This window comes from Gavia stellata, chromosome Z (assembly GCF_030936135.1).
Source record: "Gavia stellata isolate bGavSte3 chromosome Z, bGavSte3.hap2, whole genome shotgun sequence".
In the NCBI taxonomy this organism is placed as follows: Eukaryota; Metazoa; Chordata; class Aves; order Gaviiformes; family Gaviidae; genus Gavia; species Gavia stellata.
The window spans coordinates 35,491,544-35,518,357 of NC_082637.1; the positions used below are offsets into that span (position 1 = coordinate 35,491,544).

Sequence of the window (26,814 nt, forward strand, 5' to 3'; positions counted from 1 at the left end):
GTCTTAGGGTGCATCAAGCACAGCATAGCCTGTCGAGGCAGGTGATTGTTCCACTCTACACTGCGCTGGTGCGGTCCCACCTCCAGTACTCTGTGCAGTTTTGGGTGCCTCAATATAAGGAGTACATCCATCAAACTGTTAGAGTGGGTCCAGAGGAGGGCGACCAAGATGGTGAAAAGTCTTGAGGGCAAGACTTAGGAGGAGTGGCTGAGGTCACTTGGTTTGCTCAGCTTGGAGAAGTGAAGGCTGAGGGGTGACCTCATCGCTGTCTGTAACTTCCCCAAGGAGGGCAGCAGAGGGGGAGGTGCTGATCTCCTCTCTCTGGTGACAAGAGATAGGACACGAGGAAACGGAATGAAGCTGTGTCAGGGGAAGTTCAGATTGGACATTGGGAAAAGGTTCTTCACTGAGACGGTGGTGGGTCACTGGAACAGGGTCACTGGAACAGGCTCTCTAGGGAAGTGGTCATGGCACCAAGCGTGTCAGAGTTCAAGGAACATCTGGATGATGCTCTTAGTCATATGGTTTAGTTTTAGGTAATCCTGCAAGGAGCAGAGAGTTGCACTCGATGATCCTTATGGGTCCCTTCCAACTTGAGATATTCTATGATTCTAAAATGAAGATAGAGGATCTGTCCCACAGGACAAAATACAATTTACATACTGTTTGATGTACATGGTTTTGTTTACTTAAAGAGAAACCTATTTACTTGAAACGCAGATTAGTCTACCAAATCTGGTAATGCTGAAGATTTAACAGGGTGGCTTTAACACAGGCATATCTTTTTATCTGTGTAATTCAAGAGTAACCCCATTGGCTTGCATCCTGTTATACTGATGCAAAGCCTGTGGGAGATGAGAATCAGGCCATCAGATAGTAAAGCATAAATTCGTGAATGCATAGGATACATTATATAGTTTAGTTTCTGAATATTGTTTATCTGGAACAACAGAAAGAACTTATTTTCATTATTTTCAGATTATTTACAGTAGGGTTCTGGGAACTTTTTTATCAATAGGAACACTTTTTTTAAACCAACATGAAACTTTGGATTATTTCTTCTTACTTCTTCATTTTAAAAAGCTTGATAATTCAGGTAACCTGAAATCTTAAAAAAAATTAATCTTTCAGATCTTCTTTTTAAAAAGTCTCTTTGAAAAGAAAGTTTCAACATAGTTGAATCATGACCTTTTTTATAAGGTGCTTCTTGTAGAACAAAGAACCCTCCTTTTATAGTTCAGTATTGTAGCAACAGTAATATAAACTTAAAATTTTTATTTAACGTGATGTTCATAGTTCTCATAGGAAGAACTTCAACATGATCCTTGATAATTTACAGAATGGCACAAATCAATATTAATTTGAGGTTATATAGAAGCTGTTCTCCAAATATCCACAGATTAAAATAGATCTGTAGGACACATTTGGGACTGGTGGCAGCAAGAAGGATTCTGATTTTTTGTGTGTGGCTGCTTTTGGCTTTCTTTTCTGACAAGAATATTGATGTTTTTTCTGTCATCTGAACTAAACAGTCCCAGCAAATATGAGAGACATAAATGTCTTTGCATATGTCTCAAGCAAAGTAATTCCAGATGGTCTGATTATATTGATGCAATAAGGGTCCTGGACTAAAATCAATGCACCTATAAGATTGTCACATACGTTTGTGGGATTTTTGCTTGACTGTACTAAACCCTTGCAAAGTTCTCTGATCAATAACTCTTAAAGTACTGATGAAATTATTTCACAGACAACATCCGGTTTGCTGTAACAATATTTTGTTTTCCCAAGCTCATGACACCACTTTTTGTGATTCTAGTTGCTATAAAGGACCTGGTACCCAAACAGAGTAGCTGACCTCACTCTCTAAACCCCCCAACATGTGTCAGCTGCAGCTCCACGAATGGGGCTATTCATACCCCAAGTTTAATGCCTAAAAGGTTTTTCAGTGCCGTGACAGGTGTATGCAGCAACACCCTGGCCCAAGGAGCAACAGGGCGCTTCCAGCACTGCTATCTGCATGGCCAGTGTGTGCCTCGCTATCAGCGTTAGGACAACGGACTTAGCTAGCGAACTTTGCTTTTTAAAGAGGAAGAAGGGAGTACAATAACAATAATAATAACGAGGCGGGGTGGGGGGGGCGGGGTCGGGGGGAGGAGAGCACACAGAATCAGCCTGCCTGCAGTAAACCTGTTTGACGAGTGGGAATAACATTCACACTATAACTATACTCCTATCCCTGTTAGAAAGTGATCTAGGGTCACAGAGCTCTGGAGACTCTTTTATTTTACTCTTTTTTCCACTTTTTCTTGTCTCTTTTTCTCTTTTCTTTTTCCTCTCCTCTCCTTTTCTTCTCCCTTCCCTCTCCCTTTCCTCCCCCTTTCCGCTCCCCTTTCCCCGAAGGAACACGCTGGTCCCGAGCCCTGCCCGGGAGCTCGTGGGCGGGGGGCGCACTCCCAGCCGTGCGGAGGCGCCCCGCCGCCGTGCCGCGCCTCTTCTCCAGGCATTACGGTAGGAGGGCGCGCCGCGCCTCTTCCACCTGCCAGCGGTCTTTAAAGTTGCAGCCGGCCGAGACGCACCATGACTCGGATCCCGGTGCCCGGGGCGGGCGGGCGTGCGTGCAGCAGCTGCCGCCGCCGCCGCCGCCGCCGCCGCCGGGGCGCATCGCGGTCTCGCAGCCGAGGCAGGGCCGGGGCGCGCCCCGCCTCGCCTTGGCTTAGGGGGTGTTTTTCTCCGTCGCCCGCGCCTGCCTGCTTTTGTTTTTCCACCCGGTGGCAAAGGAGGGCCGGGGAAGGGCGGGCGGGGGGCTGGTTCGCCCAGGAAATCCCCATGTCTGCGGCAGGTCACCTGCGCGGCTCGGCCGCCGGCCCCGGCGCTGCCGCGGATTACCGCGCCTCCGCGCCCCTGCAGGGGCCGGGAGGCCGCGGGTAGGGCCGCCGTCGCCGCCGGCCCCTCCAGGGCACGCCATGGAGCCCGGCGCCCCGCCAGACCTCCGCGACGTCGAGCAAAAGCTGGGGCGCAAAGTGCCCGAGAGCCTGGCGCGGCCGTTGCGCGGGGAGGAGCTCCCGGGACGCCCCGCCGCCGCCGCGCCCGTCCGCGGCCCCGCCGCGGCCCCCCGCCGCCGCCGCGCCGCTGCCCTGGCCAGGCTGGAGACGAAACTTCACCTCCTGAGGCAGGAGATGGTGAGTAGCCGGGCGCCGGCCGAGGGGCCTTGCGGCAGCGCTCGGGGCGTCCGCAGCCCTCCCGCGCTGCCACCTCCCTCTCGGCGGCACCGGCCTCCCCTGAGCACCGCTCCCCGCAGGGTCGGCAGGGCCGGCTTTCACCCCGCCGTGCGACCCGGCCCCGCTGCGGGAAGGTGGTGCTGCCCGCCCCCGGGAGCAGCCCCCGCCCCGCGTCCCTCCGGTCCGGCCACGCCGCCACCGCTGCGGGCCGGTGCCGCCGGGGCGGCCGAAGGGGGGCTGCAACCGCTGCCGCTGCCCGGCTGAGGAGGAGGTTGTTCAGCCGAGCGGCGTGAAGGGCGTGTAACTTGTCGGCTCTTTTTCGCGCAGAGTGGCAGTTCGCCAGTGACTCGCTGTCGGCTTCTGTTCCTCTGTCAGCTCGTTAAAAGTGCTGAAAGCTGGTTTGTCAATAAACAAAATAATGCACTAATCTCTCTCTGTTGTAAATGCATTTTCTGCATCGCACCTGTTTCCTGCTGATGACTACTCCCTAAAAAGACACTGGATGTTTTTGGCCTGAAAATTTGGCCTGATACTCAGTAATTCAATTTCTGGATGTTGGTCTTCAGAGACTTACTTAGTTCCAGACAGGTTGTGCAGAAGATGCACAGTGGGCCTTGAATAAACAACTATTTATAATTTGGCTGAGAGGGTTTTTTTTGCCAGGGGTCTGTGATGGGACTGTGCTGTATTTAGCTCAGAACTTCTAATTTGTTTAGCATCTTAATGCAGGTGCTTGTCCTACTTTGTATGACACCATCTCAATAAATCTATTTTTTGATGGTGCCATAAAATGGGCTTCATTTTTTTTTTAAGGCAAACAAAAAACCCACTCTTTAAAAGCAAGTGAGCAAGCAGCTAGTGAACACTCAGCAGAGATGATTCTGACGATGCAAAGTACTTCAGACGTGCAGGCATAGTTGGCTTCGATTTTTTATTAAAGTGTAGCTGTTACGTGAGGTCCTAAAAGACTCTTCTTGGTAGCAGTTCTTTCCATAGCTCTTGCCACTAAGCTTATCTGAAAACAGTATGGAATTTGATCTTGTTGGGATGGGGATTTTGCTGGCAACTTGTTGACATGGCTTTATGTAACTATGTTGGAACTCAGCTGTTGACAGCAAACAAAGCAATCTCATCCTATGTGAACAAGTATAATGCCATACTATCAGTCCCTGTGCAACCTTACATATATATATATATATGAGCAAAAGGTGGGTGGGTTTGTAAGAGTTCTTAAAGAATAAGCTTGCTAGGGGAAAAGGGAAATCAAGAATGGATGTTCTGAGACTTAATAGCCAAGATGATGACCTCAATCTTGAGAAGTAACTTATAAATCACACTTCCTGTTGTATGGCTTCATATGGTTTAAGAGATCCTCACAAATCAAACTATCAATGTATTTTAGTGTAATGATCACTAAGTTCCACGTTGTCAGCATATCTCCTGTTTATTTTTGAATTTTAAGCTGTCATTAGGGTTGTAGAGTGACCTGCAGGTAGCTTATAATGTAAAACTGTTAGGGATGTCAGACTGCAAAGGAACAAATGGCATGACTGTCTAGAAATGTCATGACAGGTAGGCCTATGAAGGGGAGGGAAAAATGAGTGACTTGCCCTCATTACCTTTTCCTTTTGAGCTGATCTCTTCACCTACTTTACACTTGCAAGTTTCATGTCACAAGCTTTTGCCTTTTCTTCCTTCTGCCACCCAGTTTCCTGCTTTTTCCTCTCCACCCTCAGCATGAGTGTGTTTTAGTCCCAACATCCTTGACCTCTCCTGTTCTTTGTCACTTCAATGACTGACTTTCGCATCTGGGGAGTTCTGTTACACACCTCTTCCTGTTTGACTTGTAGTCTGCGTATGCCCATTAAACCACCAATATAATGACTGTTCATAAAAGGTGAAGTATTGGTATTTCGTCTCCATCTTTCTCATGCTCTCAGCTGTCTTCTGTAATCCAGAGCATGAAAGTGAACTATCTTCTGGGGTTTTCCCCTACTCTCTTTAGTGACTTAAGGATTTTCCTCTATGCTTAAGGTTTCTTCAGGTTCTTAATCTGTCACTTTCCCTTCTGCAGTTTTCTTTATGACGTTGTACAGATCTGATCAATTTAAGAACAATATCAGATAAAAATAACAGTGTTTCTTTCTATGTTTCTTTCTTTTTTTTTCCCTGCACATCATTCCTAAAACAGAGCCAAAATTTCTATCTAGCTTCCGATTTCACACCTCTTTGTAGCATATTATTCCTTGGCTTCACTGCAAGGCTTAAGAGGCCTTGAACATGTAGAAAAGTAGTTTATAGCTGCTGCAGTAGTAAACAGATGCAAAACATGGAAAAGATCAGAACTTTAGAAAACCAAGTATCGTCCATCAAGCTATCATTTTCTAGTCGCGCTATGATGGCAGCTTCTGCAGTCCACTCACTGAACTTGGGATAGAAACATCTGTGCTTTTTTTGCTTGCTTGCTTCAGACTTGAGACAATTTTTTTGTAAGCATTTACAAAACAAGGTTATTCAGGCTTTTCTTTTTTAGTCACATATAAAAAAACTTGACACTGGTTACTGTGCTGACATCTTGATCTTTGATGCTGAGCAGTACTGTCTCATTATCTTCTTGTATTCTTGTTTTTGTTAATGAAGATATTTTGGACAGATGTGACTATTTTCTGGGGGTTTTTTTAGACTTGGCTTTATACTAATTGTGCAATTATGCAGCTCAACTTCTGTCCTTTGCCGCAGCTATTGTTTGTTACAGTGACTGTGCCTGTGCTGACAAATTTCAAGTAAATCTGACAAACAAAGCGATTTTATAGATACTGCTTTAGTATGTTTTGACTTATCATTGTGTTTAAATTATGGTGATCCTAAATCTCTTGACTGTGCTAAGGATGTATTTTACTGTTAACTATGTTTTCTCATCACTTTCCAGCTCATAGCTACTATAAAATACCTCTGTGTTCCCCCGACATCCTATTGTTTGGCCCCTGACAGTAAAGAACAGGGAAGCATACCTGAACTTGTTTGTAATGTTTGGGAGTAGACACCAAGCCTTAGCTCAGGCAGTGTAAAATACTTCCAGTGACCAGAGTAGATTAAAATGTACAGTACTGGAAGCAGGTGAAAGTTTTCGTTCATTTAAAACTAGAGGGCCATTTCCTTTCCTGTCAACGCACACTTTGTCCTACCAAAGAAATTGATCTTCTGTTCTTCCATCCATCTTGTATATGAGAAGCCAGTGCAGAACAAAGTAGCGGTATCTGTTGGACTGGGTACTTCTGAGGAAGAGAGAAATGGTGGAAGCTTTGAGAACTCTCTCTCGTCAAGTTGCTGTGTTCTTGGGCTGGAAGAGCATGAATTAAATGGTGGAAGTGATTACCTCTCCTGTGTCATCTGCTGCAGGGGAATGTTAAGACATAAGCATATTATCGTGTCAATATTTGATTTAGAAATGCCAGTTTTGACTGTGAGTTAAAGTGCCTGACAGATCAGTGGGGTGTGTGTGTGGCAATTGTACATCTGCTGGCTAAAGGCCTTGAGGCTTGTATCTTGCTTTCTCAGATCCTTTTGCCCTTCCCAGTGTATAGTTTTTTTCCCCTCAAGACTGATTTTGCTGGTAGTCACTGGAATCACACACAAAGCACCATGGAGTATCTTTCTTGAAATACGGACCTGCTTGGCCAGGCCTCCTTCCCCTTCTTTACCTTCAGTTTTCCCCACCAAGGCCACGATGGAGACTGTGTTGGAGCCTGAAAATCTTTGAGGTATAAGGCCGTCAAGTAACAGGAGAAGCAAGACGTAATTGCTGGTGTGGGTCAAAATGCTGTGCTCTGGTCAGCCTAGGATATGACGAGTACCTCCTACTACTGATGTGCCCTTGATTCAGTATGAAATTTGTCGCAATGTTAATGGTAAACTCTTTCCTCCTGTGGTATTTTAGGTGGAATCTTCCATTGGGGAATTTAACCCTTTATGGCTGCAGCCCTGTTTCTGGTGTATCATGCTCCTGAGGTCACTATTAAATACATAGGACTTCACCAGCTACATGCTGCAGTAAATAATCAGTGAGCTTCGTTCTGCAGCTCCTTGTGAAGGGAGATCCTCCATCTTCTTTGTAGCATCCCTTTAAGTATTGGAATACTGTGATGAGGTCCCTCCTGAGACTTCAGTTCTCCAGGGAGAAAAGATACCGCTTCAGAAGCCTCATTTCTCCTTCACAAGTTCTGGGGTTAGTCAAAGGGAGGTTTTCCTTAACACCTGAAGAAAAAGAATGCGGGTTTTTTTTCTTTTCATTCAAAAGTTTCCCAAATCAACTTTTTATCGCCTCTTTGAAAGCTAAAAAAGTTAAACAGAGTATAGTCTGCATTACATGCAATAAAAAAAAAGGCATGCCTTGCATAAAAACATTTCAGGCAGAAAAGGTAAATTGTATCTTGGAAGTGAGGGGTAAATGGCAGTGCTGGGACTTTCAGATGAGATTCCTTCCAGTGAACACTGTTGAGGATCAAATATGGTTAATGAGTCTGGAGACCGAATTGGGTATTCTGAGTGCAGCAGTTTTTATGGTGAAGGTGTAAAGAAGTGGAAACAATCCTATTGCCAAGAAGCTGAGCCTGTCAGATTTAGGCTACAGCTGTTTGAGATTGAGGCATTTTCCTATGCTCTCTCATTAGTTAAGTTTTCGCCCCCTTTGCTTTCCTAGTTCTATTTTAGTATAACTATTTTTAAAAGGCAAATTAACATGGAGCCCTGAAAAAATGTAGTGGAACTAAAAGTACTTTTTACTGATTGGAATTAAGGTAAATATGATCATTACAATGCCAGTCCTCCTCCTCTCCCTCTCCCTCTCCCCTCCCTTTTCCTTTCCTCTTTCTTTCCTTTCCTCTTTCTTTCCTTTCCTCTTTCTTTCCTTTCCTCTTTCTTTCCTTTCCTCTTTCTTTCCTTTCCTCTTTCTTTCCTTTCCTCTTTCTTTCCTTTCCTCTTTCTTTCCTTTCCTCTTTCTTTCCTTTCCTCTCCTCTTTCCTTTCCTCTCCTCTTTCCTTTCCTCTCCTCTTTCCTTTCCTCTCCTCTTTCCTTTCCTCTCCTCTTTCCTTTCCTCTCCTCTTTCCTTTCCTCTCCTCTTTCCTTTCCTCTCCTCTTTCCTTTCCTCTCCTCTTTCCTTTCCTCTCCTCTTTCCTTTCCTCTCCTCTTTCCTTTCCTCTCCTCTTTCCTTTCCTCTCCTCTTTCCTTTCCTCTCCTCTTTCCTTTCCTCTCCTCTTTCCTTTCCTCTCCTCTTTCCTTTCCTCTCCTCTTTCCTTTCCTCTCCTCTTTCCTTTCCTTTCCTCTTTCCTTTCCTCTTTCCTTTCCGTTTCGCTTTAACATACCTTACTATGTTAATGAAGGTGCAGGTTGGAGGGCAGAGCTGCTGAACTCTATTCTACCAGCTCTTAAGAGTTTGAACAACATGAGATTTCCTTAGCTTTATTAGATTCACAGTTGTGGGGGGTCTGCCTTTATTAGTTTCTTTAAAGGACCTTTTTAAAAAAGTCATCACCTGTGACTTGAAACATCTCTTTAACACATGCTGTAGGTACAGGCTGCTACATTCACTGTTTTGTATGATAACATCAGTTGACTTAATTGAAGCCAAGATCTGGTTCAGTGTGTCTAGTCAGCAGTGCAGTGTGTATCAGATGCTGGTTTTCTATTAGATTAATTGGAATTTTTGTTTAAAAACTTGGTTGAAGATAAAATCTTAAATATAAAATTACTAGTGGCTAAGCCTCAAGCCTGTGTAGGAGGGTTTGATTAACCTTGGTTTCTTAGTGAGCAGTTACTCAGTGAATCCCTAAAATGATGCTCTTAGAAGTAGAACGAAGGCATAAAAAAATAGAAATGAACTTGTTTCCCCGAGTCCTTGTGAAGTTCACTGAAAAAGCTGGTAATCTTGGATCTTTCTAACAAGTTCTCTCCCTCATACCCTCCAATTTGCATGACGTGGTAGAGGAGTTTGTAATTTTTACATATAATGCAGATTGGGCAGTGATACCAGGGCACTCGGGTTAAAAAGGATTTGTAGATTGATCCTTGGGGAAAATAATCACATCTAGCAAGAAAAAATTGCAACCTAAATTATAGTACCGGAACTTTGCCAAGTTTTTCATCTTTTCAGACCATCTTTGGAAGGATGAGGTGAGCAAGGTTATTTAAATTATTGCATATTTAAGCATATGTTTTGACTGGCACATCTTACCCAGTGCTTGGCAACAGGATTTGAATTGTGGAACGTCTCCATGTTGTACTCAGTCAGTGCTTATGACTGTTTCATTCAGCTATAGCAGCTGCTGAACGGTTTAAGTCCCCAGGAAGTACAGATGAATATGTGCTTACATTATTAGCTGCTGCTTGACCAAGAGTCTGTGAAACATTGCTGATACCTTACCTAGAAGGCACCAGTGTGAAATACTTAAGTATAAGTGCTTCTGTCTCATGTGTGGATCATCACAGAAGTGTTGGGGATACTTCACTCAAGACTTCCAGTTAGACTGCCCATGTACAGATGAGACTTTTGCCAGCCTTTATTTCAAAGAATATATATTATCATTTCATGATGTTTCTTTCCTGATTACTCTGTTTCAAGGGCAGAGGAAGCATTTTGGCTTTGAAAATGCTTTTTATAGTCTGTTTGCTGACAATTTGAAATGAAAAGACGTGAAGACTAAACCCCTTCTGTACAGAGCTCTGCAGTTTAAGTGATTTATAATAGCTTTTAGCAAATAGATTACAAACTTTCTGATGAAATCAGCAGAACAGCATGATTTTCATAGAATAGCCCGGGCTAGAAGGGACCTCGAAAGATCATCTGGTTCAACTTTTCATAGGAAAGGGAGCCTGGATGAGATTATCTGTCACCTGTTCAATCACAACTTGAAAACCTCCAGCAACGGGAACTCCACCACATCCCTGGGGAGGTTGTTCTAGTAATTGATTGTCCTCACTGTAAAAAATTTATTTCTTATATCAAGATGAAACCTCTCCTGGTGCAACTTGTACTTGTTGTCCCTTGTTTTCTCCATGTGGCTCTTTGTGAAGGGAGATTCTCCATCTTCTTTGTAGCATCCCTTTAAGTATTGGAATACTGTGCTGAGGTCCCTCCTGAGACTTCTGTTCTCCAGGGAGAAAAGACCTAACTCCTTCAGTCTTTCCTCATAAGGCAGGTTCTCCAGCCCTTTGATCATCATCATTTTGTGTGGATACTTTGTTTTGTGTGGATACTTACGGCTAACAATAATTAAAAAGTACCTTTTGTGTGTGAGCAGGAAAAACTTCAAAAGCACAATACCAAATACATATATTGAGCAAAGGTGATGGCCAAAAAGTGCATTTCTACCCTTCGATACTTTTTTTTTCCCTAACAGGAAATAGTTAAAGAAAAAGAATATGTTTTCAATTCATTTTTTAAGGGTTACAAGATTCTTTGTCTGTCCTCTGCCTTCAAGCTCAAAGCCTAGTATAACTTTCCACAGTGGACTTGTTTATTTCCTATGTGTTTCATTTCTGTCCATGTCCTGGAAGAGAGGCTGGACACTGGAATCTGGAGCAAATGAGGATGAGGTTACAGGAACAAAAAGGCAGAGGAACTGAGCTGTTGAAAAGCAATTGGAATTTAATTAAAGTGAGAGCAATTTCTCTCTTGGATTTTCACCTCCATTTATAACCATGGAAGTTGGGCATGTCACATGTAAGCAGTTCCAAAAGATGGTTCATCATGCGTATGACATAGCTTTCTGACAAGCCTGCAAAACCCAGAAATTATGGGCAATCTCATAATAGAAGTAGAACTTTTTCGTTATGAAGGCAGACTCGTAGCCTTTGTTTTTCAGCCCTCACTCTCGTAAGTGGGGCTGATAGTTATAAGCATTCAACCATGGTGGATTACTTTTTGCCTTCATGCCAGTTGTTCTCTGTGTTGAATTTTGGCTTTAACCACCCACTTATCCTTACTGGTGTGGAATGGGAGCTGGTATCTAATAGGACAACTGGAGCCTGAGATGGCATCAATGTATCATTTAGTTTCTTAATTTGAGAAGTCTGTAACTATTTGGATAGCAATGCTAAGGCCACCTCAGATCAGAGGATCTGTCGCCTACACAGTCTGTAGTGTTCTGTGTAGATATTTTTAAATTCTTACTGAAACACAGGTAACAGGCAGTCCTTGAAACTTTAGCATGGTTTTTGTGAATGCAAACTTTCTGTATTGGAGATATATAGGAAAGTGATGACTATAAGCAGTGATGACTCAGGAGCAGCTTGACCAAATATTGCTCTAAAATAACTGCAACAAAAATGGCTTTTTGCAGGCTTGTCAGAAAGCTATGTCATTAGTTACAATGCTGAAGAAACTGTTAATTGCAGCTGCTAAAAGCAACTAAAGAAGGAGGCAGGAGAAACTTCAATTTGGACTGAAGTGTGAGGGTGTCCATCAACACAGCAATTCTGAAGAGCAAGATTACCCAATTTTGGCTGATCAGTTTACTGAATGCTTGGGGGGGGGGGGGGGGGACGGACACAAAACCAAACTTCTGTAAGACTTTCATATGTCTGGTTTACTTGTTAGGAAAGTCTGGATGTATTTTGGTCACTTAAGCTGTTCTGTGCTGCTACCCTGTGGTCTTGTACATACTGTAGTTGTTTTCAAGCACAGTTTTGAGATATCTTCCTTGTCATTGGATAACTTCCATTAATGCCAAAAGGGAATCACAGTAGGAAGAATTTAAACCTGTGAAACTTTGTCTTTTCAGCCACTTAAGAAAAACATTAACTTTTTTGTTGCAGACGGCCTATCCCAAGTTGTTCAAGGACTGGAGGAGGATTGGAGAGAGAACTGGATAGGAGTGACTGCTACAGAGTTTGTGGAAGAGGTTGAAATATTTGTTCTGAAATACATGGCTGGAGGAGGAGATTAATAATTAAAATAATGAAGTTTCTTTAATGTAGAAAATAAAACATTCCTGCACATCTGTACTTTGCAGTTAAGGATATGACTGTGAGGGGCTCTTGCTTTATCAGCTGAATGGCTACAAACCAGATCTAGCTGGGAAACCTTCATTGCCTGCAGTCACCATAGTAACGCTGATTATGAAGTAGTAGGCCTTGCCTCGAGGGTAAGTTGCTTTCTGAGCTTGATTTTATTGTGCCATTATGCACAGAGCCATGTGAGTATACAAATTGGCCTTGGTATCCCTAGAGCCAAGTATGCTCTTATTTTGAGTCTATAGCAAGCTGTAGCTGTGCTAGGAGTAGAACCTAGAATGACAGAGACAATATTTTTGTATGCATCCATTGAAACAGTTGCATTGTAATCCACATGGTATTGCTATTTGTTTTCCTGTAGTAGATAGGTGTCTGACTAGCATACTTATTTCAGTAGTTTTTGAATTCGCAGCTATGTAGTGGCTTCCGTCAAATTAAAACATCGCTAAGGACTGTGCCTGTAACATGTCTAGACTCTGTTTTGTAAAATAGCCAGTATTGGAGAATGTAGTTTGGAGAAAGATTTTAACTATACTTATTGAAGTAATCTTCCTTCTTTTTCATGGCTTTTAACATGCTTTCTCTTTGTCATCAGTCATTTATAGTGTCAATGGATGTCTTCCCATGTCTGTCTTTGTCTCTAGTGAGAGCTGGGTTGTGTCCAAAGTGACCAATGGGCTCGGTAGGTACATTCTGAGATGTTCTCGTCACCGAGCTCTGAAAAGCTGTTCAGCCACGTACCTGAGCAGTTTGGAAGCTTCAGGAGATGCTTGACTGTGTCGGGGAAGTGTTCATGATAACCAGCTGGAGAAGGACTTGGGGGTGCTGGTTGATGAGAAGGTCAACATGAGCCAGCAGTGTGCACTTGCAGTCCAGAAAGCCAGCCATGTCCTGGGCTGCATCAAAAGAAGCATGACCAGCAGGTCGATGGAGGTGATTCTGCCCTTCTACTCCGCTCTTGTGAGATTCCACCTGGAGTACTGCATCCAGCTCTAGGGCTCCCAACATAAGAAGGACATGGACCTGTTGGAGCGAGCCACAAAGATGATCAGAGGGCTGGAGCACCTCTTCTATGAGGACAGGCTGAGAGAGTTGGGGTTGTTCAGCCTGGAGAAGAGAAGGCTCTGGGGAGACCTTCTAGCAGCCTTCCAGTACCTGAAGGGGGCCTAGAAGAAAGCTGGAGAGGCACTTTTTATAAGGGCATGTAGTGATAGGAGAAGGGGTAATGGCTTTAAGCTGAAAGAGGGTAGATTTAGATTAGATATAAGGAAGAAATTCTTCACCGTGAAGGTGGAACAGGTTGCCCAGGGAAGCTGTGGATGCCTTATCCCTGGAAGTATTCAAGGTCAGGTTGGACAGGGCTTTGAGTAACCTGGTCTAGTGGAAGGTGTCCCTGCCCATGGCAGGAGGGTTGGAACTAGATGATCTTTGAAGGTCCCTTCCAACCCAAACCATTCTATGAGAAACATGACAACTTCGAGAAGTCATTCAAGGAGTCATTGTAAACTCCAGCTTTAGACGATTGTTCTAGTCTTCTCAAAACTATACAGTTATGAGAGGAGTGACCATGAAGCCAGAGTGATAATTTTTAGAGGACTTTTCCTGATTTGTGACTGCAAGTGCATGTTGCCTTCACAGGGCCGCTTCAACCACTGTAACTGTTAGTGGGCTATCCATATGTCATAGGAAAATTGTGCCGTACGTACCCTGAAATATTTTAGTCCCAAGTGGTGGCCTGTGGCAGGTTCCTAGTTATTACAGGGTTTGTAGAAGAAAACTGTAAATCCTGCAACAGTAGAGGGGAACACCTCTTTGCAAGAGAAGAGCAGTACTACTAGCACACCAAAGCAACAGTAATTTTCTTCAACTTCAAATGCCCATGGAATTTACGTACTCTTTCATTAGCGCATAGCACTAGTTGCTGTGACTGGAGCAATGGAGTGGAGGCACTGTTGGTGTTTTCCCCATAGGCAGATGAGGTAGCGCACAGTGACTATCAATTCATATACCTGGTTATGCTTTCACCAGTGCAGAGCAGCAGTCCTCCTGTTTCAGAGGAAAAAGAAACGTAACCCAAGCAACAATATGAGATTTAAGCTTTTGTCATTTCTATCCTTAAGTTTTATTAATTTGTACTCTGTTGATGTTCAATGACAAAATTACTTCAGAAGAGCCCTAACCAGCCTTTTTCAAATACAACCGTACATCTGTATTCCAAATCTGTTGTGTCCCAGATTTCCTTGGCTAGTTCTCTCACTTCCCAGGTCACTCTTGATTATTGGCAAAGGCCATGTTTGTCTTTTCCTAGCCATCTGATGCAAGTCTTGCACCTTATTTCTGCTCCCAACTAGCTTAGTAGCTAGTATTTGCTCAGTAGAAGGAGAAATGGGAAATGTAACCAATTACCTTGATTCCTTCCTGCTCTACTCATACCTCTGGTAACTGCATTGATAGTTATGATTAATATTCTTTGCTGAACTAGGATCAAGCCACACTGCCCCAGTAGTCTGCTCTGTAGAAATCTTTGCTAAGAGCAGGTTTAGGTGTTCAAAAAGCAATGACATGAGCTAGTGCGGTGTAGGAGAAGATGAGGTCTGCACCATATGGTGTGGATGACGGTTATTGGTCAGAGGAGGGATCAAATAATATGCAAAGACTAGTACCTAGAGTGCCTGGTTTTGCCCTGAAGTTTATAGTTCATCACTGATTACTGCTTCTACCTTCTCATGAGATGTCCTTGGCTAGAAGTATAGGATTTCTGTTTATTTAATTTTTAATATATGCTTTCACTTTATCACCTGGATAATCATACCTTGTGACCTCCAGTATGTATTACTGCAGTGTGTTCTGTAGGAGCCAAAGAGGCTCTTGACTTTTTGAGCCAAAAGGGCTCAAAAGCTGCAGCTAGTATAGCCTGCAGCAGCCTGCTTGGCTAGTTGTGCTGGCCAAATTCAGCTTGCTAAAAATGGTACTAGCCTCTTGTTTGCTTTTAGCTTTTCAAACTGGAGATCCCAGATGCAGGTTGGCTGCTAGCTGTTTGATACCTTCTTAGTGGGTGAGAAATAACTAAAGTAGTTAACTATTTATAGATATCTGGAAGTTTAGAAGGGTGGTTATGGTTGAAAGACTCAAAACAGGCAACTTTGCTTCATTTTGTCTGAAAGATCTCAAATTTTCTAGTACATTCAGATGGGCACAAAGCCTGTGTATGAACCATATTTTAGCAGGATGGTGATTACACCAATGGGGAGATTTGTATTAAGTTTTTCATTTAAAAGAAAAAATGAGGCTGAATCTGAGACACGCAACTTCAAATAGTGCACAGATTAAGGAAAAAAACCCCTAACTTTATTTGATAAGACATTGACTCATTTTTATTCAATAAGTTTGAAAAGATTTAACACAGAAATATGATGTTCATAAATTTTCCGTAGGGAAAAAAATCAGTGATTAGTGTATCACTTTCTAACTCTACTAAAGCAGTTGTAAGAGAACAGGTGATCACTTATAATTACAAGGCTGTCTTGAAGTTCCTCTTTATTCTTATTCAGATAAACCTTCAGTAAATAGGACAGGAGTTTGCCATTAATAAAGATTTGGTTGTTAGATTAAAAATAGGCTTTTGACAGGACCTACCCCATCTTCAGGGCCACAGAATTATTACAAACAGAATCCCATTTTGAGTTCTGGAGAGATTCAAACAAATTTTTGAATTTTTTTTTAATCTTTTGTGTCTCTCCAGTGGTATTGCGAAAGCAGACTTGAATTTCAAGAAAGTTCAGATTTGTCTCCAGTAGTAATATTGTCATGTCTCAGTTCTGACTTAATGAAACAAGTTGAGGATTTTTGTTGATTTTTTTTTCCTTTTAAAAATAATAATGAGGTGAGGATCACTGTTGTGTCAGTAAAAGCAACATTTTCAAACTTGGGATATGCCTGTAAGCAAAACCCATGATCTTCTTTCACTTTTATTTTAGTTCTATGCTTTTGAGCATATTTACACAGTGCCAGTATTAAAACTAATTAATTTCAAATGGATGAGCAGGTCTGAAGTGCTCAGGAACCAAACCTAATTCAGAAATGAATAGATATTTTATCCAGTTTTGGACTGTATTTTTAAGAGCATGTTTTGGTCAAGACAAGCATAAATAAGGCAGAGAGTGAAACCCAATGAAAAAAAAAATCTAGATATGCTGTTGAGCCCCAGTGCTGTCTCATGTGGTTGGGGAAGACACATACAGTCCTGTGTTGTGGCTGGTGTCCAGAACACATTATAATGATGCTGTGATCGTCCATCTGCTGTAACACTTTCTGACACCCACAGCCAATTGTTACCGCTTCATATTGACCTGAATGTTTGCAGTGGTATTATCTTGTCTGTCAACGTGTGTGGGTCCATAGTATGGATTTTTCTGGACATTTTCACCTCTGTCATAGCAGATACATTTCTAAGGTCAGATGCTGCTTTTATGACAGCAGTATGGGGTATTTGGAAACATTCAGTAAAAACTTCCAGAAGTATTAGAAGCTTTTTGCTCTTCTCAAACCCCTACATTTCCTCACTGCTCCCTTTCATGTTCATTCAACTACGCTTAAAATAATCAGGACCTTCCTTTTATATTCATTCATCCATCTGAGGCTGGATGTTTCTCTCTCTGAATTCTATGGTGCTTCCATATTTAAAGAGCTGATTTAGCATTTATTTTTTTGGGGCAGAAGGTGACGAAATAGGGACTTAACTAACTAATCTTTTTTTTTTTTTTCTGCTAATTGGTCTGATGTATGGCACGTTTCCCTCTGATAACCATTGTCATATCTACTTAGTAGGTATTTAAATTGTTTCTTCTTTTTCACAGTAAAATAAAAAGATGGCCAAAAAACCTAAAATAAACAAAAAAAGATTTTCCCCCTGAGAATTTTGTGTTACACTTAAGCGTACAAGATACCTCAAATGGTATAATACTAAAAAAAAAAAAAAAATGTGTCCTACTGAGTGAATGATTCATCCAAATCATTGAGATTTTACTAGGTATTAATGCAAATGGCAGGCTGGCCACAGATACTTCACAGAAAAGGTTCATGCGCATTCCAGGGAGGTGGAAAAAGGCCTTGAGATCCACTTTTTTATTGCAGAGATAATGTAATTAAAGAATTGCACAACTTGGTGATATGTTTTTACCTGTCAATTCTGAAGGGGATCAGTTAGTATGTATAAAATTAACATATTAAAACAGGGTTTTGTAAGAGAAATGTAAATCACCAATACTGTAATTTCCAATACCAGATGATGGTCATACTAGCATAATATTTTGTTCATATATTTGCAAGAAATGTCCTTGAAACCTGTCCATTAAATTATTTACACTCATTGCTTACTGAGCTAACTTGTTTCCTTATGAAATTGCTCTGCCTCCTGATTATTCTGGTGGTGGCGCACGTCTGACCTGCCCACTTCCTTGCTTTAGCTAATGGGTGTTTGGTAAGCTCTGCTTACCAGGAGAATCCTCTTCTGGCTGATATCAAATCATACTGTCTCTCTTTCTCCTTAAAAAACACTGTTCACAAATGTGGTGGGTTGACCTTGACTGGACGCCAGGTGCCACCAAACCACTCTACCACTCCCCATCTCAGCAGGACACGGGGAGAAAATAAGATGAAAAAAAAACCCCTCCTGGATTAAGATAAAGGCTGTTTAATACAGCAAAAGCAAAGGCCGTGCATGGAAGCAAAGGAAAACAAAAGATTTATTCTCTACTTGCCATCAGCAGGCGACGTCCAGCCACTTCCCAAGAAGCAGGACTTCAGTACGCGTAGTGGTTGCTCTGGAAGACAAAATCATGAATAACAAATGCCCCCCCTTTCTCCTTCTTCTGTTAGCTTTTATTGCTGAGCAGACATCGTATGGTATGGAATATCCCTTTGGTCAGTTTGGGTCAGCTGTCCTGGCTATGTCCCCTCCCAAGATCTTGCCCACCCCCAGCCTTCTGGTGAGGGGGGAATGTTGGAGAGAGCCTTGATGCTGTGTGAGCACTGCTCAGCAGCAGCAAAAACACTGGTGTGTTATCAACACCTGTCTAGCTACCAATACAAAGCGCAGCTCTATGAGGGCTGCTGTGGGGAAAATAAACTCCATCTCAGCCAGACCCAATACAACAAAGCTATGTTACGTTGCTGCCAAATTTTACAGAAGGACCTGTACAAATACTTATTGTAAGCATTTGCTGCAGGATTGCACTGGAACTGCAACAGGTTGAGACAAGATCATGACTAGGCCAGAGCTTCTTTTTAAACTAGCAAGGTCAAGGGCAGACAGAAACTGAAGACTTAGTGACTGCTCACTTTCTGAGCATCTGGGACTTCAGTGATTGTAATGAATGCTGCCTAAAAATCTCCTGTTAGGGTTTTAACAATTTTGGAGTCTTTGAGAGAAGCAAGAGCATAAATAATCTCTTTTGCAAATGAAGGCAAAAAGTAAGTGATCAAAACTGCTTCTGTAACCTGACACAGTGTTTTTATTGTGACTCATTATGGAAGTACAGCTGAGAAGGGTCAGTGTAACTTGCTCAATTTCAGAAATAAACTAGATCAGCAAACTGCAACTACAAATGAATGATGGGTCCCATAAATTTAGCTTTCATATATGTAGCTTTTGTATGTGCTCTGTCATTGCCTGAAGATTACCACAAGCCTAAAAAACATGAGGAAAGAAATGGGAAAATGTTCCAGCAATACACTATAATACAAGTCCGTGCTGAAAGAAACCAGACATGCAAAAAGCTGTTGATCTACATCTATCACTGTTGACTGAAATTTAATCTGCCTAAATCAGTGTGATGTAAATCACAGTCAGACACGCATGGCATAGTGATGAACATTGGTGCACCTACCTCAACTCACTGACAGTCTCATCTCTACCAGACTTTGGTCACCACCGCCATTGTTTATGCATATGAAGTAATTGACGAAATGAGAGAGCACACATACAGTATCAGAATGATTGGGTTAGCTTGAATTATTGTAGTGCCTGAATTAATCCAAGCTAGTTGACTTTGCAGTGGAGTGAACATGGAGCATTAGTACAAGCAGTTACATTTCCACCTGTGCGTAGATGATCCCTTCCAGCTAAGGATAATAAACTGTGTTCTTGTGCTCTGTTGTGTGAAAGCTCCCTGGCTTTTTGATAGGTGATGCTGAAGATTGCATTCAAATTCAGAAGTCAGTCTAGGCATTCTGCTTTTTCATCTTGATCCTGAAATACCATTGCCCAAAGTGGCTTAATTATATGAAGAAACCAGTGCAAACACCCTGAATCAGTAAGGCAATTTTGAAGTAGGCAAGAGGTTTAAAGTCATGCACATGCATCTGTACTGATTAAAGTAGGACGGAGCTCACACACAGCCTATTAATCATCCTCTGTGTTTAAGGAGCAGACATTTATCCCTTAGCTGTCATTTGTGGTTTTATTTTACACATGTGAAATGGAAAAAAAAGCATTTCTTTTACTTACTGGCGTTGAGAAGCTATTGTAATATCATCCTGAGCTTGCTAACCTTCAAGTGGCATGCTTCTTGCTTTATGATGGCTACTTAATAAACAAAACCTGTTGTCTGTGTGACCACAGTCATCCCTGTTGTAAATGTGTTTGCTCAGTGACTCCAACTGAATAATGCTTACATTCACATATTCTGAATTTTGGACTTTGAATAGGTTGCTTATGGTCTTTTTATCTTATTATGTATATTCTCTCCCAGAATTGGTTGATGAGGTTTTATTGATGATTTTTATATCCTTTTATATCTGCTTACTAAATTTGTACCTTCATAAGAAATAATTCAACATTGCCAACCAATGTTTATTTTATTTTTCACACTCTCACCTTTCTCCTTGGGAATTAATATTCTTAGTTACTTTAAAAATTGTTACTCAGTGTTTGTAGTGGATAAAGTAACACCAGGAGAAAGTGGAATGAGGTTAGCTTTTATGAAGAAAGAGCCTTCTCAGAATTCAAAACAAATTATTGTTTGGACATTGATTGTTAGATTTTTTAATTATTTTTTGTTACATCTCAAATTAATTCCTGGAATTCATTATTCCATGGAAAACAGAGGTAACCTGCCTTTAAAAAAAGAAAGGGGTGGTAGGCATAGCTGGATAAGCATAAAGCTGTTTATCCTGAATGACACATGAAGTAGAAGAAATTGAATGGGAAAGTGGAAAGCTGTCTCTCACAAACCCTAGAAAAATGAAAACAGCAGTAGCATTAATACTTCTAAACCGTAGTGGTCATGCACACCTGTTTGGCATGGGAAGATTCTACTGGTTTGAAATTCTGTTTGTAAAATGGGCGATAGAGATGGGTATGACAGTGTTTAACAACAGGTGGAATTGGCTCCAGTGCCCATTTCATCTAACCTATTCACCTGCTAATTATCTTCTGCAAGACTGCTCACATGCTAAACTTCTGAGTGGCTTTCAGTGGGTTACTGTATTTTGCTACTGTTTCCATCCAACTTCCATTTATTGTGGAATATCTGTCAAAATTATACTGCTTTAGAACACAGATTCCATAGTAGCCAACCCTAGAACAGTGTTTGAGTCCTGCTGGAGAGCCTGTGCAAGCAGAGCTTCCTAGCTGAGTGACTTAAATAGCTCCCTGAATCCATTAACCTTTGAGATTTTGTGTCTTGTAGTGACTTATTTCACTGTGTTCTGGCTAAAAGATTTGTCTTGAAGGAAATACCTTGTTATTCAGGCTCACTCCTTCTCTTTTTCTTTCCTTTTTTCAATTTCTTTCTTTCCTTTTACTAGTGGGCTCTTTACAGCACACAACATAATGGTGTTGAGGAAAAAATGAAACTAAAAATAAACTTAGGTGTATCTTTTTCTTGGACCACATTTTGTGGTTACCATTAATATCCCTGCAGACTTCCTATGGTTAAATAAGCAGCAGCAGCAGCATGTGACCCCAGGAATCTAAAAGAAAGTAATATGCAGAAAGGAACTAGAGTTGCTGACAGCTTTGACAGATTAAAAGGATATATTGAACAGAATTGTTAACTTCATCATTTTTGGAAGGGAAGGGGACCCACTGTGTTTGGAGCCGGCTGGAAGCTCTGTCCGCAGAACATGCAGCAGGAAAACCCAAGTCCATTCTGCCCGTAGTCATGTGTAAGTGCAACTTTGATCCAAAAGCAAAGTGACCAGGCTAGGGACAGCTAATGCACTATTTTGGGTGACTGCCAGGAAGCGATAATTGTCTTTGTTAACAGCCCTGGTCATTAAGAATTTTATTCTAAAACCAATAATGTAGTCAAGTCCTCTTTTAAAAACACTGTCTATATAAAAATAACATTATTTTTATATATCTGTGTATACATATACGTACACAGATGTCCATATGTTTGTATATATATAAATTCTCTTGAATAAATTATGACAATGTTGCACATGTTTTTATGGAAGAGCATAAGCAAGGCTAGTTGTGTAAGGAAGGAATATCTTGTTAGAACCACGAGTATGAGAGGGAGGGAGTCACAGACAGGTGTTTAGGTGAGTTATCCCTTCCAGACTGAAGATCTGGTTGTTTCTGAATGCTGATCTGTTCTGTCCACCTATGCTACCAGACTGCGTTACTTGAAAGATGCTCACTGTCACTTTAATTTCATTATTTTCTCTTGCCATGACTAGCTGTTTAATGTTAAACATTTATGATCCTTCCTGGGGATCTGTACTATTGTGGTTACACAAACTAAGCAAAAAGAAATAAAAGGTAGCCTGTAACTAGGATTTGTTTTTTGCTCTCTTGTCAAAATTCCTTTCCTCTGTACACCACAATTTTGTGCTGAGGACTGATACATACTCACACACACCTTCTCTATGGTGGTGCTGTTCTTTACCTTTAACTCAAAGAGCAGCTGTAGAAACTGTTTTGAAATACCTGTATTAGCTATGATACACTCTGTTTAGATTATTTCTGAAATGCAGCTGTTACCGTGCATAACAAATGGAGCTCTCAAACATGATGAGATTTTACTGTGTTTAGTCCCTTTAGTTGAACTGACTTATTTACTCCAACAGTTACATGGGTTGCAGCTGCATGAGTGCGAACTAATGGGTTTGTCTGGGCTAAAGCAGTTAAGAGGCAAAAAATGTCACAGTGACATTTTTGTGTTATCAAGCAGATGATGAAGTAAATCATATTAAAGAAAGATGACACTTGGTGGACTACTTTTTAATGTTTGCTTTAGGAAAAGCACACTCTTGATACGGGAGACCTGGGATGACATGGTAGCTTGGAGGAGGAGGACTCAAGTATGCAGGAATGCAAAGAATTACTCCCAGTAAGGCTGTTCCACAGAAATGCTGAAGCTTTGGGTGTATTTAGAGCAAAAAATTATTTCCTGTGAACTGAATCTGAAATGCATGAGATGTCTACTTTATCTACAAGGGACTGTTTCATTAGAGGCGTATTGGTGCTAGCTCTGTTAAACATTTCCTTAATCAGTCTTTTGGGAAATTTGCTGTCTCCCAGCTTGCTTATATTCAGCAGGTTGCTGAAGTCTGTAGTTGCATTTGAGAAGTCGGTTAATTTACTGCTTTCATGGCAGCCTGGTTGCTGAGCAAATGGTTTATAGTGATTTATGGGTAGGAGTAGAGGAACTGGCTTGAGCAGGAGGGCTTTGAAATGGTCAATTTGTTTTCAGAACCTCACATCTGAAACAATGATAGATGGGTCATATTGTTAAAACTGTGAACAGTAAAGCTATTTTGCATAGTACTAGGTTAGCTATGTTAAATCCTGTGGTATTGGATTGAGGATAATTCAGAAGTCATTCTGGGGACTGGGGAAGGAGACTGGGAATATATATGAGAGTTACATAGATGGTATGTTACTAGCAAAGCTTGAAATATCTTTGCGCTGGGTTGACCCTGGCCAGCAGCCACCAGCTGCTCACTCACTTCCCTAACCCCCCTCCAGTGGGATGGGGGAGAGAATTGGAAGAACAAAAATGAGAAAAACTCACAGGTTGTAATGAAGACAGTTTAATAAGTGAAGGAAAGAAAGGAAAAAAACAAGTGATGCAAAGTCAGTCACTCCCACCAGTAGACTGATGCCCAGCCAGTCCCCAGGCAACAGCTACATTGGGAAGACCATACCCATGGGTTTTATTGCTGAGCACAACATTATATGGCAGGGAATATCCCTTTGGTCAGTTCTGGTCAACTGTCCCAGCTCTGTCCTCTCCTAACATCTTTGCCAGTCCAAGCCTACTCGCTGAGGGTGCAGAGTGAAAAACAGAAAAGGCCTTGATGCTGTGCAATCACTGTTCAGCAACAGCTGAAACACTAGCATGCTATCAACACTGTTTTAGTCACAGACACAGAACACAGCACCATACTGGCTGCTATGAAGCATCCCAGCCAGAGCCAGTACAGTCTTCTGCAGTACCTAACAGAATAAAAATACATTAAAATAACTTTTTGAATAACTGTACCAGGTCAGTGTAATTTAGGATATCGAGAAGATGGCATTTGAGTATGGAAAGAACCATGTCCAGATTGTACTCTTGGCAAAACAAGATACAGTCTTTGTTTTGTGAGAATACTGATTCCATTCCAGTTCGTTGTGCATGAACAATACAGGTACTATATTTCTGTATAGTAATTGTGGACTTGGAGAATAGCATAAAATATCTAATGTCTGGCATAACAGATCTCACTTCTTTTGTTGCTTATTTGAAGACGTTCAATTTTTTGATATACTGTATTGTCTTTTTTGAATTAAGAATCTGAAGATGTTAGTGCCCTATGGAAGAAAAGCATGTAATATATGTGTATATATCAGACATTATGGCACACATTTTTGTAGAGAAATACACTCAATTTATATACAAGTGAAAGTATTTTCCAAATGCATGTATTAAAGCAGTGACATATCTGCATGTAGTATGCTTGATTAGTACAATTAAAGGATGTAAGAACACGTGATAAAATAGGACACAAATTACATGCTAGACATGACACCCCATGAGTTAATCTGAAATTGCTGGCGTCTTTTTTCCAGTGGTTTTAAGCATGCATGCCCTGTGTTGGCACTGTGGCAAAAGTTTGTCTAGGTGGAGGTCTTACTCTGGAAGTGATGAGACTGGAAGCATGTCTGCTGTGATGTCAAACATTTAGTAGTGCTGAGGTGCTGTTGGAAAGGGCTGGAGAGTTGATTAGGTCACAAACTAGCATTATCTTCTCACAGTATAGATGGAAGTAGCTTCTGGCTCTCCACACTTGGTATCATGGTCAAACCCAGAATCATCTTCAGTTTGTCAGACTACCTTTTGATTATTTTCACTTGTTTCATGTGATGAATAGGAGGAGGTCACATAGATTTTTTTGCCAATGCTTGTGATGTTTCAGAAGAAAAGAAAGAACCCTTAGGCCATACCTTTATGTGTCATCTCATTGTGGAAATTTGAGTAAAACAGTGGCTTACAAAATTTGTCTGTTAAGGAAAACATGAAGTCAGTTAACTTAAATATATCTGTGAAATAGCAGCACTGTAATATTCCACTGTGCTTTACCACTAACACTTCTGTATGTATGCATCAACCACGACAACTAAGTTGGAAAGGAGGACTGTGCTTAATGTGTGTATTTTATTCAGATATTTTTTGCAAATTGTTGCTCTTTATGTTAATCTATAATAAGTAGTTGACTGTGAACTCATCACCTTCATCTAATATGGGTTTAAATAATTTGAAATTTTTGGTTCCAATAAGTACAATATTTCAATTCTCGGACATTTATACAGCAGCTTGCAACATAAACTCACGTGTAGTGTGAATAAAAGTTAAAAGTCCACAAGCCTTCTTCCAAATGATGCACCTCGGTTACCCAAGTAGCCATCATAAGCATAATTGGGGGTGAATGCTTAGCTGCCTGGATCTGCTAAGTAGCTTAGAGTAATTGTAAATGGAAACGGGTTTGTGTCTTGTTTCTCTGGATAACGAAAAGCTATCCCCAAGAGTTACCATAGCAGCTGTGTTTCTCATCTAAATAGCATTGTACTAGTCCATGTACAAGTCCTGTCATTGACTAGCATTCCTGTTAATGGACTACTTATGTAGGCTGATCAAGTTCCCATTTGAACTTCATTGAAAGAATACTTTTACGTTTTTTTTTTTTAACTAATTATTTAAATAGATTTGTCCTAGATGTGGAAGGTGAGGTTTTTGTGTGGTGTTTTTTTTTAACCCATTCATTGCCTCCAGCCTGCTATTTAAAGTTTGGTTTTGAAGATGAGTAATTTTTTAATCACTTTTGCCTTGTAGGTTAATCTCCGAGCCACTGATGTGAAGCTTATGCGCCAGCTACTCATCATCAATGAAAGTATTGAATCAATCAAGTGGATGATTGAAGAGAAGTCCATTGCCAGCAGAGGTAGCAGTTTGAGTGGCAGCCTGTGCAGCTTGCTGGAAAGTCAGGAGACATCCCTCCACGGCAGCTGTAACAGTCTACAGGAGTGTAGTGATGGACTGGATGGAATATCAGTGGGGAGTTATTTGGACACCTTAGTGGATGATGTCCCTGGTCACCAAACCCCCTCAGACATGGACCAGTTCAGTGATTCTTCTATCATGGAGGACTCACAACCTCTGCATAAGCATCCCAAAATTGATTCTGATGACTATTACTGTTTTGGTTAATAAAAACAAGTTCCAGTGGGAACAAATGCACTTGTACTTATCCTTTTTCTTTGCTGCTATTTTATTTCATGTGCAAAACCCGTAAACTTCTCTTGGAAAGAAAATGTAGTATGATATTTTGATTTCACTTCATAACTTTTCTGTTGCTTCTAATACATTTTCTCCTTGGTGGGTTGGGCTTTTCTCCTCCTCACCTTTTCTTTTTCTTAATTTATTGTCGCAATTTTTATTTTTTTGTTTTAATTTTTTACAATTCTATATTTACAGGTCTTTAAAAGCCATGAAGGAAAAGCTTTATCTTTAAAATGAGACATCAGGGAATAAAAGCAACAATTTTGTGTTTGTTGGCAATAAAATATCTTCTCCTAAAGATATGATGGGGTAAATTTTCTTGACTACCATGTTTGGCCTTTCCAAAAACACTGTTCTTATTGAGCCTTAAATCTGAATCTTGAAAATACCTCTACAAAATATTTTTCCTTTTGTAAGCAATGATATTTGATTCTGTTAAGCTGTCTACACTTGGAATATAAAGTATCCTAAACTTTTCCGTGTGGGGTTTGTTTCTTCTTGAATGTTCTCACTCTTGTCTAATTATGATTTTAAATTCTGGGTTTCATTGGTATCTTGAAGTGATGCATTACAATACTGGAAGCTCTGCATAAGAGTATATTTCATTTTTGTGCTTAATACCTTTCATTTTCATTGAACATGCTGTTTTATAGGCACAGTCTATATCTGTAAAAAAATGAAAGAGGCATCCCACATTAAAAATACCCAATTCTAATGGTTTGGATACTGGGCCAAAATTCCTCAGCAGAGTTACTGTAAAAATGTAATTTAAAGTCTTGACAATTTTTACCTTGAAATTTTGAGGGATTTAG

General features: G+C 41.1%; 1 protein-coding gene across 1 annotated transcript; it reads left to right on the plus strand.

Moving 5' to 3' along the window:
* The first annotated feature begins 2,966 nt into the window (after positions 1-2,966).
* LURAP1L (leucine rich adaptor protein 1 like) lies at positions 2,967-26,472 on the plus strand. The gene is made up of 2 exons (XM_059834187.1): positions 2,967-3,182; positions 25,556-26,472. The coding sequence occupies exons 1-2, from the start codon at positions 2,967-2,969 to the stop codon at positions 25,928-25,930; spliced, it is 591 nt and encodes a 196-aa protein (XP_059690170.1). The 3' UTR covers positions 25,931-26,472.
* The last annotated feature ends 342 nt before the right edge of the window (positions 26,473-26,814 follow it).

Coding starts and splice junctions, on each gene's coding strand:
- LURAP1L (XM_059834187.1), top strand. CDS start 2,967: ATGGAGCCCGGCGCCCCGCCAGACCTCCGCGACGTCGAGCAAAAGCTG. Junction 3,183..25,555: donor ACCTCCTGAGGCAGGAGATG/GTGAGTAGCCGG, acceptor TTTGCCTTGTAG/GTTAATCTCCGAGCCACTGA.